The sequence below is a fragment of the Neolamprologus brichardi genome, chromosome 15 (genome assembly GCF_056152115.1).
Source record: "Neolamprologus brichardi isolate AB-2024 chromosome 15, ASM5615211v1, whole genome shotgun sequence".
Taxonomy (NCBI): Eukaryota; Metazoa; Chordata; class Actinopteri; order Cichliformes; family Cichlidae; genus Neolamprologus; species Neolamprologus brichardi.
Genome location: NC_142118.1, coordinates 4,678,969 through 4,697,115, shown reverse-complemented (window position 1 = coordinate 4,697,115; position 18,147 = coordinate 4,678,969). Strand labels below are relative to the sequence as shown.

The 18,147-nt window shown below is 42.7% G+C and overlaps 2 protein-coding genes across 4 annotated transcripts in view; both read left to right on the top strand.

The window, feature by feature from the left end:
* The window catches only part of mgab (MAX dimerization protein MGA b), a 28,979-nt gene extending 26,688 nt beyond the window's left edge, over nt 1-2,291 (top strand). For all 3 annotated transcript variants that reach the window (XM_087852092.1, XM_087852090.1, XM_087852091.1), the window contains one exon: nt 61-2,291. In XM_087852092.1, coding sequence (XP_087708218.1) covers nt 61-929 — 869 coding nt within the window. In that variant the 3' untranslated portion in view covers nt 930-2,291. The remainder of the gene's footprint in view (nt 1-60) is intronic.
* A 2,877-nt stretch (nt 2,292-5,168) lies between these two features.
* Nucleotides 5,169-18,147, top strand: part of LOC102798538 (mitogen-activated protein kinase-binding protein 1-like) — a 24,666-nt gene continuing 11,687 nt past the window's right edge. The window contains exons 1-13 of the mRNA XM_087852147.1: nt 5,169-5,288; nt 6,551-6,642; nt 8,919-8,981; nt 9,069-9,126; nt 10,399-10,569; nt 10,845-10,982; nt 11,218-11,418; nt 12,805-12,965; nt 13,153-13,342; nt 13,690-13,827; nt 13,920-14,110; nt 14,188-14,279; nt 14,391-14,516. Of these exons, the coding sequence (XP_087708273.1) occupies nt 5,193-5,288; nt 6,551-6,642; nt 8,919-8,981; nt 9,069-9,126; nt 10,399-10,569; nt 10,845-10,982; nt 11,218-11,418; nt 12,805-12,965; nt 13,153-13,342; nt 13,690-13,827; nt 13,920-14,110; nt 14,188-14,279; nt 14,391-14,516 (1,717 nt within the window). The 5' untranslated portion in view covers nt 5,169-5,192. The remainder of the gene's footprint in view (nt 5,289-6,550; nt 6,643-8,918; nt 8,982-9,068; nt 9,127-10,398; nt 10,570-10,844; nt 10,983-11,217; nt 11,419-12,804; nt 12,966-13,152; nt 13,343-13,689; nt 13,828-13,919; nt 14,111-14,187; nt 14,280-14,390; nt 14,517-18,147) is intronic.

Sequence of the window (18,147 nt, the reverse complement as noted above, 5' to 3'; positions counted from 1 at the left end):
CCATTTAAATGTGTTACTATAATATTATTGCATATGTTTGTGTACTTTTTTATCTTACAGTTGGCCAAGGCTTCTATACACTCATGGTCATGAAACCCAGGAAGAATGAAGAGGAAGGTGATGCTAGCTCTTCAGCTAAGATGAAGCTGTTTGAGCCATTAGACGCTACCATATCTGCATCAGACCTGCCTTTGGATTCGGAAACTGGGCATAACCTGGAGAGCAAAATGGCATCTTCAGATTCCGATTCGAAGGTTTCGGTTGTAATTTCCCCCCAGGCTGAGCTTGCCACCCTTAACAAATCAATGTTTGTGCCTTCAGTGGATCTTAAAGCTACAGAAAACAACAGTGAGGGCAGCACAGGTGCAGGCATGAGCACAACTCTTCCAGCTGCACACTTGAGGTTTAATCGCGTGTGTTCTGTCAAGTCCGAGGCCAATCCAAGCCTTCCAGAAGCCCGTCGAGGCAGGGGCAGGCCTCGAAGGAACCCCGCAAGTACTGCTGTGGGTGAAAAGGAAACGTGTAGTGTGATAGAGGAGACCAATAAATGTGTCAGCAAAGGTGAAATATCTGTGCTGCTCGAAGAGAAACAAAGTAAAAAATTTACTTTGGAAGAGACCAAGAAGGAAGTTGAGGACCTCGCAGGCAATGTCGGTAAAGTAGCAGATAATCCTGTGCCAGTCAAACGACCCAGAGGAAGGCCTCCGAAAAGAAGGTCGGCACCAGTTAAGCGTCCTGCAAGTAGTCCCCTCAGATCCAGCTCTAAGAAACTTAAATGCAATCCCTCCGCTAAGGCAACTGAAAGCCCTACCACCAAGACGTCGAGGCCTTTAACACGCGGTGCTTTAGGAAAAGACTTCCCCAGCGCAAAGAAACGGTCCTGGATAGACGTAGAAAAAGAACTGGAACCTGACCTAGAATTTGCATAGTTGTAACAACAGCTTTCACTACAAAAACGAATCTACGCTCTGAGAGTCTCACACTGAAATCTCACTCATGACTAAAGATGTCTTCACATGTGAACTCTGGACTCCGAATCACATCGGAGCCTTTGTGAAAGTCGTCTCTTCTCACATGTGCAACACGGCAGGAGGCGGTTTGTTTCACACACCTTCTCATTGTTAGGTTTAAGTGAAGGCGCTGCCTGGGACCATGCAGGTAAGGGTGCATCCACCTGCCCTCTATGCTATTCTCACATGGGCACAGCTGATTAAAGCAGGAGTTTTTGTTCTGGGAAGCTGGATGTAAAAGACTAATTTGTGTGTAAATGAACTAAGGATGCAGCATCTTTTTCTAACATCATCTTCACAGTCTTACTTGAAGTTTCTCTGCTTTCTGCTGATATCGGAAGCTCGAGTCACGTGTGTCAAGGAAAGTGTCACCAAATGTGCCTGTCTGAAAAAGCCAAAGGATCAGGGCCACGGATAATAACTGCTGCTCTCTTCTGAACTCAGTGGACTTCTTTCATAATGTAGAGAAAGGCTGATTTTGTTTGTATAAATGATAAAACGGCATTAAGAGACCTGCTGAATGTATTCATGAAATGAATCAGTTTTGATATCAATATTTTCCAGCAATGAACGATCTTTAAATATGACCAACTTTTAGGTGGAGTATCGAGATGTATTTGAATTATGTTTAACTTGGAGCGATTCCTCACTGAACTCTCTTATGCAAAATAAAACTATACAGATATGTTCTGCGATCCAGCATTTTAAGCCTTACAATGTCAGCTGAGTGTCTGTTCCCAGCTGGGTGATGCACAGCTTTAACTCTATCACGTCTTAAAAGGTGTCATTTTTCAATGGGTGCTAGATAATGTGTAATAATCTGTTACTAATGCAGTAAAGCTCATCAGTAGTTGCACTTTAAATGTCTTTTTGGTAGAAATCACCCGTGTCGTCTCCTGTTTGCATTAACCTGTAACGTAACACATTAAATCAGCATTATAAAGTCATCTTTGAATAAGTCAGTACACATAAACCTGATGTTTTGGAAGCGATGCAAGACGTGTAGCTGTGGTAGACGTGTACCTAATGTAAATAGATTCTGTGAATATTGTCGTTTTTTTAATTGCATAACAGTTTGTCTTTGGATGATTTCGAAACACTGGTTATCTTGTCTCAGTCTGAGTGAATTCAATGCATTTATTGTCCCATCCTTCACTTAAAATACCACCATTTTTGCTTTGTTTGATGTCTTCAAGCCAAAATGTGGCTGATTTCATGTGAATGGCGATGTAACGGCGTCTCTTCTTGGTAATAAAACCATTTGTGCTCCTTGTTTTCAAACATCTGTCACAAATAACTTTTGTTGTTTTGGTGTTTTTTGGGGGGGGGGGCTGTATTTCATCTTGTCTTTACATATTATGAACTAATCCTGTCTGTACACCAACACCTTGGATTTCAATCAAATCAGATGTGATTGAAGTGCAGACTTTAAGCTTAAATTCAAGAGGATTAAAAAGTATTTTTTGAGCTCTTTATGAATAAACTTTCAAACAGTCAACAACCACCTGAGGTACAATCTGGAGATCACCAGGTACTGTTGTGGAGATGCCCTGTCAGCCCTTTATCGTAGCCACCTTCACTTATTGCTCATTTGTGGGTCTCTGCATTCAGTTTTTGTATCTAAGAACTGCAAACCTGCTCTGTTAGGTTGAGATCAGGTGACTGACTTGGCCATTGAAGAATATCTCATTTCTTTGCCTTGTGAAAGTCTGTCTGATCAGTTTTGCAGCATTTGTCTAAATCCGAAGAGAAATTGTTGCCCTGTACATCCTGCTGTTTCTATCAGCAGTCACATCCTCAATGAACACTGACTGAACTGCTCCACAGGCAGCCAAACAGGCCCATAACATCACCTCCACTGTGTTAGTGTGGTTTGTTTTTGCTCATGAGCTGTCCCTCTCCTCCGCGCTTTAATTAATTATTCCTGGTTCTGTCCAGGATCTTTCCTGTTTTCTGGCAAACTAATCGGGTATTCTTTTTCATGAGTGTGACCAATTTACATCTCAGTCATCCAGGTTATGGTAATCTAAGGAGCTTGGAAGGAAAAGCAACTGGACTTATATAAGTTTCTTGAAGACATTTCACTTCTCATCCAAGAAGCTTTTTCATTTCTAAGAGCAATCGGTGGATAGTCCCAGATTTGAGAGTGTCCCTAAGACTGTTTCGGGTGAACCCATTGTGAGACCTTGCCCCACCCCATCATGTGACTTATTCAGTTGATTTTACTCTGACTGTTGTGCACCAACCTGGGAGTATTCTTGACTTTGTGAGATGTCGTGAAATTGGTTTTTGTAACCATGGAAATAATTCTGTCATCATGCACTTCGGTCATCTTCTGTGGTCTTTGTGGCCTCTTGGTGCAGCCGAGCTGGCCGGTGCGTTCCTCTTTTTTAAGAACGTACCAGGCTGTTCATGTAGCCACTCCTAAAGTTTATATCGATGATTCAGTGTAAGAATAGTCTTCACTTGACTTAAAATCTCTTTGAACCTTGTGTTCAGAGTTAAACCACCTCCAGATATTTTACCTGCCTAATTTGCCATGAAGTAATAAGATACAGACCTCACCTGGACATGAAAGTGATTTATCAGCCAATTGTCCAATTACTTTTGACCTACAAACCATTTCAGTTACATCATCAGGATGGCATATTCAAGCAAACATTACATCTGTTGTCATAGATAACATTTAGGTCAATTGATGCATGTACTTTAAAACTGAGGTGGACTGAAGATTGATGATTTCATGATGATCCAATGTTGCGTTGAGTCTTGGCCTTCACTTGGGAGCTACTTTGATATGTATCACCCACCTAAGCATTGCTGCAGACTTTGCACACTCACTATGGCAACAGCACTCACCCAAAAGAACAATGCACCCTCCCACAAACCAGAAACAGTGCTTAAGCAGTTGTTGTCTTCAGACTTAACCAGAACTCTACAAATCTGCGCTGGTACAAACCACAAGACCCAGAGAATTCACTGCCACTGTCACAGTGCTGGACACCACAGCAAAGGGCCCAGGTACTCCTGCACAATATAATACAGGCAACATAAGGGGGGCTTTTCCACCAGCTTTGTATTTAAATTAAGCAATAACTAAGGTACACATTTCTGGTAACTATTATAAATATGGTATTTTACAATACTGTACGGTGCAGTTGGCTGTGTTTTATTGCCAGGTGAGTTTGTTGATATCAACCTTCAAGATATAATTTTAAACTAAGGTGAATTAGAACACTTAAATGGCCGATCATCCAATCATCAGTTGGAACAGCACATTTGTGGTGGTAGTTTGGTAGTAATCACAAAAGTTTGTTTGTTTTTGTTTGTGAAGCACTATTTTATACCAAAAGTCTTCAGATTCACTTAAGCTGTAACAGAATATAGCTCACTGTTAGTATTACTAGCTATTTGTTACCAAAAATAATAATTGACTATAAAGGTCTGCTGAGAAGACCTATAAATAAACCCAGTAGGTTGGCAAAAATAAGTGCAGTGTGCTCTGAAATTCATTTCAGAATTGAAATCTCATTCAAATGGAGGAGTTCCCTAACACGCACTAATTATCGCCTTCGTGCAAGACAACGTGAGTCAAAGTGTTCAAAAAAAAGACAATCAAAACCTAAATTGCTTTAACTTAAGCAAACAGTCCCGTTTACTACGAGTGAACTTCCAGATAAGTGAACCTCTGTCTGCTAATCAGCAGCCTAATAAATTCTTTGGTGGCTCCCCAAAACGTCCCCTGCACCGGTCTCTCTAATCCCATTAAATCAACAAAAGCTGATGTAATCACTGAATGGGACCAGTTCAGGTTCGGATTAAACCAGTGATGTCACACTGGCACAAGGGAACAAGCGAACAGCTGAGCGGCGACTCCGTCTCCTCCTGTCATTGCAAACGCAGCGCTCAGACGAGAACCTGCAGCGACAGAAGAAGAGAACAGCGAACTTACTTGAGAGATTAGCCTCCACATGTCCCACCGGCTGCTGCAGGAGCTCTGTCATACTTTGTAAAGCTCTGCAGCCGGAAGGTTTTAGTCCTGGGAGCAGGATCATTACGCGCTCCCCTTCGCTTCTTCTTCTCCAGCCCGTGTGCGCGCCACACTCCGTCAGTCCGTGGATTGCCACAGTGGATGTTCAGCAGCCCCCAGAGCCGTGCCTCCGGGCTGCCAAGCTAAGAAAAATGCCGGGCGATGGATTCACCATTAAAAGTCGCATTAGGAAGTTTCTGCGTTCTCCGTCCACCGGAAAGAACTGCAAAGAAAATCTCACCAGCAAGGTACGAAAACTTCTGATGTGTGAGTAGAACAGAAGAAGCGTCCCGCTGCAGACCTGTTAGTGCTGCAGGCTTACCTGGAGCTAGAAATCTGATCTGAGATACTTTACTGTAATTATTGGAAATCTAAGGTACAAACGTTTCACCTGCTTAACCCTGTAAAGCCTGAACCATGAAACAACTCCCATAAAATTCATGTTTATTGTATTCACCAAAAAAGAAATTAAACATCAGCCTCCATATATGAGCTGTTTTTACCGAATCCTGTATTTTTGTGCAATTTATTGATGCACAGGTCGTAACAAGTCAAGCGTTACAGGGTGGAAAACTGTGAGATAGGCGTTCATTTATTATTATTACAACAGTTATTGCGACCTGTTGGCAGAGTAGTGATAAATCATTATGAGAACAGCTGGCGTTGTTTATTAAAATGAAGTTATTGCAGTGGCTGGACTGGGAACACCTATGTTAAGCAAGCATTCACGATTTAATAGCTGATTTACTGCCAAATGTGATGTTTAAACAGTGGCAAAATTGACATTTTGATAACCTGGCAACCCAAAAGGTTTTCTTATTAATTGCTTATAAATGATCTAATAAGACTGGTCAGTTAAAAAAACCAAAAAACAAACTTAGAGTCTATTTACAGTTCTTAGAAAGCATTTGTTATGATTCTTTTTATTGTTTGCTGATGTTATTATTGCACTTTTCTTAGTAGGACACTGAGGCTCGGCTACATTCATATGTTCACTCAGACTAATCAATGATGCCAGCAGTTGGTTTCTAATTCCCAAGGCAGACACAGACAGACAGGCAGCCAAGCCAGCTGTCACATCCTCACTTTGTCTTTGAGATCTTTTTCTTTTTTCTTTTTTTTTTCACGCCTCAAACACCCAAAAGATAAAACGACGACAGTTTTCTGTCTCGAGCCAGTTGTTGGACACGTATCAATCAAAGACACGCTTGGTGCTGCACATCAGCAGCTCAGAGTCTGCTCGTTTATCACAGAGTTTGTGCAGGTGTGCAATAAAGACAATAACGGTGATCAATACTTTTCAGATTTGACAGCCTGAATCTTGAAACTGCCAGGAAAGGCTGCTTTTTAATACATAAGATGCCAGAATGTTGTACACAAACAGCACATTTACTTGTGTCTTTACTGACGTCTCTCTCTATTCTTCTGTCTGCCTCCACTATTTTATTTTTCTTTTCTAATTACGATGAATTCCTGAAAACCAAACCCGCCCTGTGTTGTCTCTCCACAGGTGACTCTAGAGAAAGTGTTGGGCATCACCTCTTCAGGAAACAGCGCTCTGGCCTGCGACCCTCGATCCGGACTTGTGGCCTATCCTGCAGGGTGAGACGAGAGAGACTGTTTATGTGCTGTTATCTTCCTAATCTGACCTTTGACTTATCGGCGCTCTGCTCGCTCCCAGCTGCCTTATCATATCTACCTCATGCGGATGTTTAGTGTGCAAATTTCTGCATGTGTGTGTGTTATCTCTGCATCATCTCTGGAGCTCTGTGTTTGTTTGTTTTTCTTTATCCCATCCTTGGGGAGGCTGTCTCTGGCACAGTGATAGCTTGTTGTGCAGTATTATTAATTCTCGCTGCTATAGCTTTAATCAGCATAGAATATAAAAATGAGAATGGTTATACTGGATGGTTTAGATCTGCAGTGGTGATAGTGGGGGGGTTGGCCTCAGAGTGGGTGAAAGCAGTGTTTAAAAACAAGCAGGGTCCTGCCAGGTCGCAACAAAATCTGTGCACTTGAGCTGATTTTGTTCTCAAACCTTCCAACAAAGCTGTATTAAAATTAAGAAGGCCAGCGGTCAAAGGGGGAAACGAGGAGAATTAGAGCAGTATTGCAACAACATGTCAAAGGAGTGTAAGGGTGTGTGTGTGTGTGTCAGTGTGAGGTATGCATGGGCACGTCTTTGCACAAATGGTACTGCTCATCGTTGTACTAAATGGTGCACAATCTGGCAACCCACCTGCTGTCTCAGTTTAAATCTGTGCAAGCTGCTCTGTACCAGGAATGCAGTTTCCTGGCACGGTGCAGTTCACCAGCAGGTCCAATGCTGATCTAAGTTCTGCTCACGAGCTAGGATGCAAAAAGGATTTTGAATTAATAGGTAGCAATATTATGCGTCCGTTATTTCAATATGGAAAAGTATATGATGAAATATATAGTATAGACCAGGGGTAGGCAACTCCAGGCCTCGAGTGCCGTTGTCCTGCAGGTTTTAGATGTCCTTGATCCAACACAGCTGATTTAAATGGCTAAATTACCTCCTCAACATGTCTCGAAGTTCTCCAGAGGCCTGGTAATGAACTTATCATTTGATTCAGGTGTGTTGACCCAGGGTGAGATCTAAAACCTGCAGGATACCGGCACTCAAGGCCTGGAGTTGCCTACCCCTGGTATAGACTAAAAATGACTCACGCTATGTCTAGTCGTGCTTTCATTTTTCATGTAACGTAGTGTAATCTTCTTTCTGAATGTTCCCTCTAAGGAAGTTATTCTGTATTTTGTAAACTAGACTAAGGACGGAAAATCTTGTGCACTTTCCCAACCCGAGGTTTAAAATGTGTGTGCGCGCTTGTGTTCCTATTCATTTCGTTTTTGCAGGAACACCCAGTCATCTCCAAGTTTCAGCCGTCTAGCTTTTGATTTATGGTGAAGTTGAAAATTTTGGAGGTAGTTCTCCTTCTTCATTAATATATCCAACTGGTGCAAAGTACAACTACAAAACGACCCCAGAGCATGATGCTACCACCGCCCTGCTTCACAGGAGGTGCATTGTGCTTAGGTTTGACCTTTACTCCTGAAAGGCATACCCCTTGTCATTGTTGCCAAATGGCTCAATTTCTGTCTCTTCTGACTGTAAAATATTACTCCAAGGCTTTTTGGCCTTGCATGTCGGCAGCTGCAAACTTCAGCCGAGCTTGAAGGTGTCGATTTTGCAGTAATGTAAAACTCGCTTCACTCTGCAAAGTGGTGACACATCGAAACAACAAAGAAATCATTAAAAGCCTAAAACCATCATTCGTTCACGCCCACGATGAGGGTGCGCAAGCTCCTGACTTCATCTGTATGTTTCGCACAAAAAGAAAATGATAAATCATGAATGTAGAGTTTTGACCGCAACACACACAGCTGATTTAAACCAGGAAATATTGATGATTTATTGGGGTTATTATTGTGTTGTGGTGTAAAATTAAATAAAAATAAAGAGGAATTAGAAACGAAAAGTGGTTGGAAGTTATCCAGCTGATCTTTTGGTCATTTGTAAGTTTCATAAATTCATTTCTGCACACGATTAGTTGTTTTTTCGCAATCACTACACATGTCAATTATTTAATGCTTTCCTAGAACATTAACAGCACCAATGTTTACAGTGTGTTTCTACTTCTCGCTGTTACAACCAAGGAAAAACTTCCAGATAAAATTCAGCCATTAGCATCAGGCTTTCTTTGGAGTTGCACAGTTTGAACATTTGCACCTATAAGCTCCGTCATCAATTTATTAACATAAAATGGCCATTTTCCTTAAGTGTGTGCATCGTTTCTCGACCTGTTCCATATCAGATATTAATATGCATTACTGCATTTCTTGGTTTCCTTTTGCAGGTGTGTGGTAGTCTTACTGAACCCCAAAAAGAACAGGCAGCACCACATTATCAACACTTCAAGGTGAGTCACCCACAAGTACAGTCTTCACTGAAGCAGAGCAGCACTGAACTAATCATGCTGTGATGTTATCCTCTGTCCCTCTCACAGGAAAACCATCACAGCTCTGTCTTTTTCCCCTGACGGCAAACACTTGGTGACAGGAGAGGTGAGTTTCATCACCCTCACTTTTCTCACTTTGTCTCTGCAGCTAAACTCAAACTTGCGTCTGTCCTCTCGTCGTCTGTTTAGCTTTCTTTGGTTTTTGCTGCGTCAAGCGAACATCACAGTAGGACTGGTGTTTGCAGAATTCAGAGAATTAGCTCGTTCCCGTCTTCAGTTATCCACAGTATAAGAAGGAGTTAGCGCGCTGTGCTGCGAACACCCCGGCAGGATGGATGCTTGCTGCGGAGCTCTGTGTTTGCAGCCTCTCCTCTTTAGAGGGCCTTGTTCTGTCGCGTCACAGCGTAATGTGTCTTTTCAGTCAAGCATCTTGAATCGGTTTTGTTGTAGTTACAACGCGGGCCTCGACACAACACGCTATCTTAATCCTCCCCGGCCAATCAAAGCCGATTAAAGACTTCTCTGCATAAGTGGATGGGCAGGCAGCAGTTGCTATGACGACAAAGACCAAAGTTCAAAAGACCAAATAGACTTGAGGATATTCTGTTCTCCTGGATTCTCCTGGAATTCAAAGGGAAGCATGTGCTAAATTCCCAACGTTAGAATACTTTGAGTAATTAAAACTGGTTAGAGATCGCAGTAGATGTGGTGGAGAAATATTAGAGCTGAGTGTTAGCATTTTGGTCAGCTAGCAGAGGTATTAAAGCCCTTTTTAACCCGCTGCGCTCGGTGATCAAAGCTGAGCGCATCACAGCTGTATTAGATGTTTTCCCACAGGCCCTTTAAAAGGAGGAGTAAAAGATATGCCCGAGTGAGTGATCTGATAAGAAATGTCCCTCACACACACACACACTCATTCATCAAACAGCAGCTCGTTTACATACAGGGGCAGGCTGACAGCGGATGCGCGGGCTGTTTCGTCCTCCTCTTCTTGTGTGTCTTTTGTATGCAGCTCTGTCTTCGGTTGAATGTCACACTATTTCTTTTGGACCTAATAACTCTGACCTTTGAAAGGTCCTTTTACCATATTATAATAGGAGACTACACAAATAGTCTGCTGAACTTTCGATCCCCAGGAGGGAATAATGCGAGCAGGTCAAGGGACAAGTAGACAATCAGAGGACAGAGAGAGGATGATCTTCTAGAGAGATGGACAGACAGGAAGGACAGGTGACTCCTGAGCGGAGCCTGTTTCAGTCGACGAAAACATTAAGACGCTTTGGTGTATGAATGGAGGAGTGTTCGCCATCTTACTAACAACCTAACATTGTTTTTAAACGTTGACTCCTTCCCCCCTTACCATTTTTGTTTTCATCAGAGCGGTCACCTACCGGCGGTGAGAGTATGGGACGTGGCAGAACGGAAGCAAGTGGCTGAGCTCCAGAAGCACAAGTACAGCGTCTCCTGCGTGGCTTTCTCCCCCAATGGCAAACACATAGTCAGTGTAGGAAATCAACATGACATGATGGTCAACGTCTGGGCGTGGAAGGTTTGTCTCCCTTGAAAGTTTCCAAAGGTCAAATCCTACCTGTGCTTTTACACCTTCTTCCGTTCTCCTGACTGCTTTAATCGGGACAATGATGGTTTAATGTCTGATGACTGGCAATTTTTAAGCTCAATTTTTTTCAAACTCTAAATAAAAAATAACTTTAAAGTAGTGAAAATGTCTAAAACCACGTAGTGAATGGGATGTAATACTGTTGAGCAGCGAGTCCTATTGTGTTGCAGTTGTGTGATCTCTTTCCAATGTGTTGTTCTTTGCAGAAAGATGTAATAGTGGCCGCTAACAAGGTGTCCAGTAAGGTGAAAGGTGTGTCTTTCTCCGAGGACAGCTCCTACTTTGTCACAGTGGGGAACAGGCATGTCAAGTTCTGGTATCTGGATCACTGCAAGGCCAACAAGGTATGAGAGGCTTTCCTATCTTTTATTACTGCCTGGAGTTATTTCCCTACCTTTTACTTCGGCTTTATTTTTGCATAATTGAATAACTTTAGTGCACTCTTACATTATGCAAATACATTTGTGAAACCCAGGGATTATTAATTTTCAGCAGCACACATGCAACATTTCAGGGAAGCACTTTAACTCCTTCAGTTGGAGCTTTATCGGCTAACCATCACCCCTCTGTGCTATGTAGGCCAGCGCTCCTGTGCCTCTGCTGGGCCGCTCCGGGCTGCTGGGACAGCTGAGGAACAATTTCTTCTGTGATGTTGCTTGTGGACGTGGCTCTAAATCGGACTCCACTTTCTGCATTACTTCCTCTGGTCTGCTGTGTGAGTTTAACAGCAAGAGGATGCTGGACAAGTGGGTGGACCTTCGGGTGAGTGAGAGGGGAGGGGCTGTCTGCAGGTGAAAGGTAGAGGCGGGACTAACCTGACACCCCACTATATGATCAATGTGATTTTTTTTTTTGTGACATATAAGAAAACAAAACAAAATGAATAAGATATTTATAAATCTCCAATTAAAATGTTGTCAGTATTTGTTTTATCTAATAAGATAAAGTAATCATACTTAAATTATTTGGATTTGTGTCATTTTTTGCTGCAAAATTATATTGTCAAGCAGCAACAACAAGCAAGTACCAACACTGTGACTAAAACCTGCCACAAGATGAATTGAACGGGGTCAAGTTGACAATTACACGCAATCAGCTTCTGATTAGCTGTGATAAATCACCGAATTCAAATCTGTTGAGTCGACTTCCCTCATGTTGTGTTTATTAGCAAAGACTCGTTCAGACTGATGCCAGCATGTTGGCAATCTGCAACCTGCATTTATAGATTAGACAGCAGTTACTCGCAAACCTCCGACAGCCTCTCTGAGAGTGGTTGCAGTCAGTCAGTGGTGTAGGACAGCGGTCCCCAACCCCCGGGCCTCCGTGAGTCGTTTGGTACCGGGCCGCGAGAGTTGAGGCTCAGGTGTGAAATGTATAGTTTTCAGGGTTTTTATCGGTTTTCAGCGTTATTTTGTTATCGTTTTTATCGTTTACTCGGTTTTCCTGGGTCTTTTCACGTGTGTTATGAATAAATCTTCTATTTTCGGTACCGGTACTAGTTTTATTTTGTTGTATTTATCCGCGACACCTTAAAGGCCGGTCCGTGAAAATATTGTCGGGCATAAACCGGTCCGTGGCGCAAAAAAGGTTGGGGACCGCTGGTGTAGGACATGAGCCCTCTTGTTCGAGTATTTTAACTTACTTAATAAAAATAATGATATTTGCGCTCCCTGAATCTTTACAGTATCGCCAAGCAAAAATACTGTGATACGATGCTCTACTCTTAACTGCCACTACTGTTCATTTTTATTAAATGGTAGCTGAATGTAACATATTTGTTCTTTATTCACTAGGTGTCACTTTTCTTTATGTGGTATTGGCCTCAGTCAGCACTAACATGTATGTTCATTTAGTTATTATTTGAGTAGAGTACAGGCACAAATGCCTTAGGTCAGTAACCATACGCGTTTATTGAATGGGTGAAGAGGATTTAGAAGCAAGGACAGGTACAGGATGTGTTTGGAAAAGCTCCAGCGGGCCCGCTTTTCTACTCCTCCGTAACCTTTGCAGAGGACTCAGCCAAAGCAATGATGTAATATTATCTGCAGGAGCAAAATCAGCTTAATTTTTCAGACTTGAATGAATATAAATGTTTACCATTTTCTCAGAAAGATTATGAAGCTATGACTTGTGAGCTGATTATCTGGCGCGTGTCCTTCCGTGCAGACCAGGCTGGCTCAGTCGCTCTCTCTGTCTGAAGATATGATCTTCTGCGGCTGTGCCGATGGAACGGTGCGAGCCTTCAGACCCGCTGACTTGCACTTCGTGTGCACGCTGCCGCGGCCGCACCCCCTCGGCTCTGACGTCTCCTCCATGACTGAGGCCAGGTGAGGAAGAGCTCAGGAGTGACTCGGCCTTTCTTTAGCACTGATCCGCTGCAGGATCAAGCGAGCTCTATTAATAGAGCTTTCTGTCTCAAGCCCGAGTCTCGTCTAAATGTTTCTTATTCTCGAGGGTGTCGGATTTTTACAAAGAAAACATCTATTCCTATTGTCCCAACCTTCATTCCCACAGTCATCTGTTCAACGCCGCAGCGGATGCCCGTTACCCAGACACCGTTGCCGTAACCTATGACCCCGTCAGCTGGCGGCTCAGCTGTGTATATAATGACCACAGCCTGTACGTGTGGGACGTGAGAGATGTGCAGCGGGTGGGGAAGGTGCACTCTGCCCTCTTTCATCCCGCCTGTGTCTGGGACCTGGAGGTAAATGCATGCAGGAGGAGGTGAATTTATATAACCTCTTTAAAAGCTGTGAGATGTTCAGTGTGTTTTCTCAAGCCTCCTGGCTCAATAGGATTACAGCAGTACAACAGATTGGATTCTACCTATTGATTCGGTTAGTAATTTGCGGCACATTGGGGATCATTACGCGAACAAAACTGGGAAACTTGGAGCTGTTGTGCTGAACATTGTGCATCAGAATTTGGCAGCTTGAAATTGGTGATAACAGCTGATATAAGACAATTCACAGCATAGTGAAACTGCATTTCTAGAAATCTAACTTACAGCATTAATTGTTTTTTAAAATCATGCTTGTCACTACTCCCCAGGTGTTTCCAGATGTTCCAGAAGAAGTGGCTTCTGGTTTGTCATCAGGCGCGTTCCTCACTAGTTCAGCTGATAACACCGTGAGAGTGTGGCGCATGGACGACTGGACACAAACTCATCCTCCAAACATCCTGAGCCAAGTGAGTTTGACTTCCAAGCTCCGTATTCTCTTCAGCTGTGTTTCGAGTACAGCTGTGAAGAGTTACTGTCTGTCTCCCTCGTTTCTATAAAGGATCTTTTGAATATAATCTACATCGACGGGAACGCCAGCACCTTGCTGGATTCAGAGTGTGTAACAAGTGCGAATTCAGAGGTCAAGTCGGGGGATGGACAGACAGCGGAAACCAGGACGGGCATCAGGACCATCTGTGTCAGCCCGGACGGCAAACACCTGGCATCTGGAGATCGCAACGGCATGCTGAGGTAGGACGGGAAGACTAAGGCTGAGGCTGATGACGGACTGACGTGACCTTTTGTCCTAAAACTGTGATATTCTGCAGGGTTCATGACCTCAGCAGCATGAAGGAGATTCTTAAGGTGGAAGCCCATGATGCTGAGATCCTCAGCCTCGAATACAGTAAACCAGAAACAGGTCAGTGTGTGTGTGAGACTGTGTTAGTTACTATAATGATGACACGCTTGGAGAATGTTTGCACATTGGCTGTGAATACAATAGGTGATTATGTGGTCTGATTTCTCTCAGGTCTGAAGCTGCTGGCCACAGCCAGCAGGGATCGTCTGATCCACGTCTTGGATGCAGAAGACGACTACAGTCTGGTGCAAACACTCGACGAACACTCTTCATCCATAACAGCCGTCCGCTTCGCCGGTGAGACACTTGAGAAGCTGTCAACATCTAACGGCTAATCTTTCCTTAATCCGACGCTTTCATCTCCCACACAAAGTCCCTCTTTTATTTCACACGCCGCACAACTTGTTTCAATAATAAATGACGGTTACGTGTGTATTCAGGTGGCGTTTCGGTTGCCCGAGCAAAGCCTTTCAGTTGCACTTTGCTTTCTCTTCTTCAGCTGGTATGAAATGTTTGCACCACTTACTGTCACGGTTTCAAATTTCGATTTTTGAAGAGGCACTAATCTACTGTCTCTGGACTTTTTCATGAACTGTAAAACTCTTTTACTGATAATAGTGGGTTAATATAAAATAGGCAGTTTGGGGCAAACTACTTTGAAAGCTTAGCTTTTAGGCTACCAATTACTTCATGCTGGAAGAAGCTGAACTGCAGAAATGCTGCCCTAGGGATGAGTCTAGCTGGGTTTGAGTTCCTCTGGTGTATTTCTGCACGGTGGTCATGTCTGCAAATGATGAGTCGGTGGGCAGAAAAAGGATAAGTATTTGGCCTACAGCTGTTTTCCATGTAGAGAAAGAAATGACGAGTTATGCACCGTATGGACAAAAAGTACTGGGCCACACCTCTTAATCTTTGAAATTCAAAGATTTTTTTTCAGTCCCATTAACCTGCTTTCAAAAACATTTATGAAAGAGCGGGTCATTTTAAACAGTTTTTATTCATTATCAAGAAAAGCATAAAACATAACAAGCAAACGAAAAAGAAAGAAAAGAAAAAAAACCCAAAGGGAATATATTAAAGTAGGGATGCAATGATACCAATTTTTTCAAACCGATACAATACCGATACTTGGATCTGAGTACTTGCCGATACCGATACTTCTACCACACACACACACACTGCCCGTGGATTTTCTCTTGACATTTTTCATCGCTTTTCCAAAACCTGAGTTAAAGTTGGCTGTTCCGGTCCACAGTGCTGACATTTTGTTTAGCCTAGCTACAGCAGCCTCCAGTTTCTCTTTTTTATCTGGAGCTGCCAGTCTCACTCGCCTAACCCTGTGCCTGTTTAGCGCGGGATGTCCCCCTAGTGGCCAATCTAAAAAACTTCAACAGAAATGACAAGCCACCCTCTGATTAATGAAATTAGTATCGGTTCGTGGTATCGGTTAACTTTTACGAGTATGAGTACACACACATTTTACAGTATCGGCCCCGATACCCGATACCAGTATCGGTATCGGTGCGTCCCTATATTAAAGTCAGTATACACCTGTACAAATACACATATGGGGTGAAGAGGAGAGAGGGGAAAAAACAAAAAACAAAACCACACAAAAAAACATATTTTCACTCAATTACCCACAGATTTAGAAAGAGAAAAAGATAAACTCCAAGAATGAATTGTTGTCCTTTACGCTTACTTCCTATTTAATTGCAACCACCCCCCCTCAACAGTTGGGACAAATCATTTGGCAAATAAAAAAGCAAAGGGGACCAAACATTGAGAAAGAGACCCTCATTTCCTCCTAAAATAGCAGCAGTTCTTTCGTGAGGAATAACTTTAAATAATTCTCTGTACCACAAAGTCACAGAGGGGGGGTTATCCTTAACCCAATTAACGAGAATACATTTCCTAGCTACCAGCAATAGTTTGTCACATAGAGCGGTCATTTTAAAGAGTCACTGGTGCTTTAATGGGATGCCACCACTGCAGCAAGTCAATAAATGTGTGTATTAGTGGCATTACTGCAAAGTGGTTTAGAAACCACAGCGGCTCTCACCCCTAAACACCACTTAAAGATACAGAGCGTTACCCAGCGTTCTGAAATCATGGAAAGTTAGGTAAGTTATGGGCATTTTCAACAGGCCATTATTTTGGAAGGCAAAATCAGAATGACTTGAAATTGATATGGTAACATCGGGAGGTTGCATACTGTTGATCTAAGGTGAAATTATCCTGTGGAAACAAGAATTTTTCTTTTTAGAGCATTTTGAAATCGTTAGCAGGTTAAGTCAAATATAGGCAATTTCAAATTTCTGTGGTTGGATAGTGCTGATATAAAATGCAACTAGTCTTTGTAAATATGACTTTTGCTTTTAAGAGCATTCTGAAGTCATTGAAAGAGTAGTTCAAAAATGAAAATTAACCGGGCTTTTACTTTGAAATCCAAAAGGAGATGGCTTTAATATTGACATGTTGCTACTAGAATACGGGTATTCTAGGGTATGTCATTTGTATCCAACATTAGAGTTTGCAAACAAGACTAATTGATATTTGTGAATGTGCTCTTAATTTACTGGGAGTTGGCTTTTATTTAGAAGTCATGCTTCAGGAGCTTTTATTTTGAAATCAGGTTTCCACATCTTTTGCCATAATACTTCGAATACACAGGGAACGTAAAACAAAGTGGAGGCTGGCTTGACTGCAATGCTGGAATTGGAGGCTGGCTTAACACCAGTCACATGTTACATAGAAGATGCCAGAACACGAAGCTAACTCAATAACTGCAGAGCTCCAAACCTCTTGTGGCATTAACATCAGCACAAGAACTGTGTGCTCCGAGCTTTATGACATGGGTCTCCATGGTGGAGCAGCTCCTGTGGGTGTAATGTTTAGGTGATTTTGTCCATATAGCTTAAATTTCCATCTCTAGTTCTGCACTATTTACGTGGAAGTGCAGGGATGTCAGCTTTAGCTTTGTATCCATTTTGCAACAGACAAGATTGCTCAGCTAACCAGCTAACTTCTTAAACAACATGCAAAACCTTATCTTGGTAACATAAAAGTAAGTTTCATACTAAAAAGGTCAAAGTGCAATTGTATAATAAGCTGCTGTATAATATTAGGGTGTCTCTGTGGTCAGGTTTCAGTTTTTTGAATGAAAAGATGACTAAATCCTGGAACGTTCATCTGGATGTCGCATTTTCAGTGGCAGAAACGTTGCATCGCTCGTGTGGCTTCTCAGTCTCAGCTGTCTGCAGGTTTCTCCAACCTCATAAACACTACATTTGCATAATGACTGACACCAGCACCACTGACTAACAATGGGCTGCGAGGTCAGTTTCATGATCATTAACATGCAAATTGTCACGACCATTGATCGATCTCCATGAGTGCTATTCACAGAGAGTTGGGGTATAGCTGTAATCACAGCACTGTAAAATAGTGGATGTACCCTTAGGCCCCCTCAGTTCACAGATGGTCGTTCCTTTTTCACGTAAATAGCCTCCTTGACTCCCCACTACTGTTCCTCCCTGTCCACTGACAGAGCGGCCACTGGCCTGTAGATGTAAATAGACTGTGGAGTCCTGGCCTGTGTTCTGCCAGAGGTTGTTTCCATTGACTTTCAAATGTTGTCCATTCCTGATAGGAATTTCACAGTCTAGGAAAGCTAACCTGTCATTTTTCACACCCTCCCTGGTGAACTCGATGTGTCTGTTCACTGAGTTAATGTGATCACTGAATTGTGGGACATCCTGAGATTTGATTTTCACCCAGGTGTTATCCACATATGTGAACCGATGACTCGGTGGTGTCCCAGGGTAGGATGATAGAGTCCTCTTTTCTACTTCCTCCATATACAAATTAGCCCCAGTGGGGAACCCACGGCGCCACCATGTTTCTGCCCTCAACACTGACACACTTG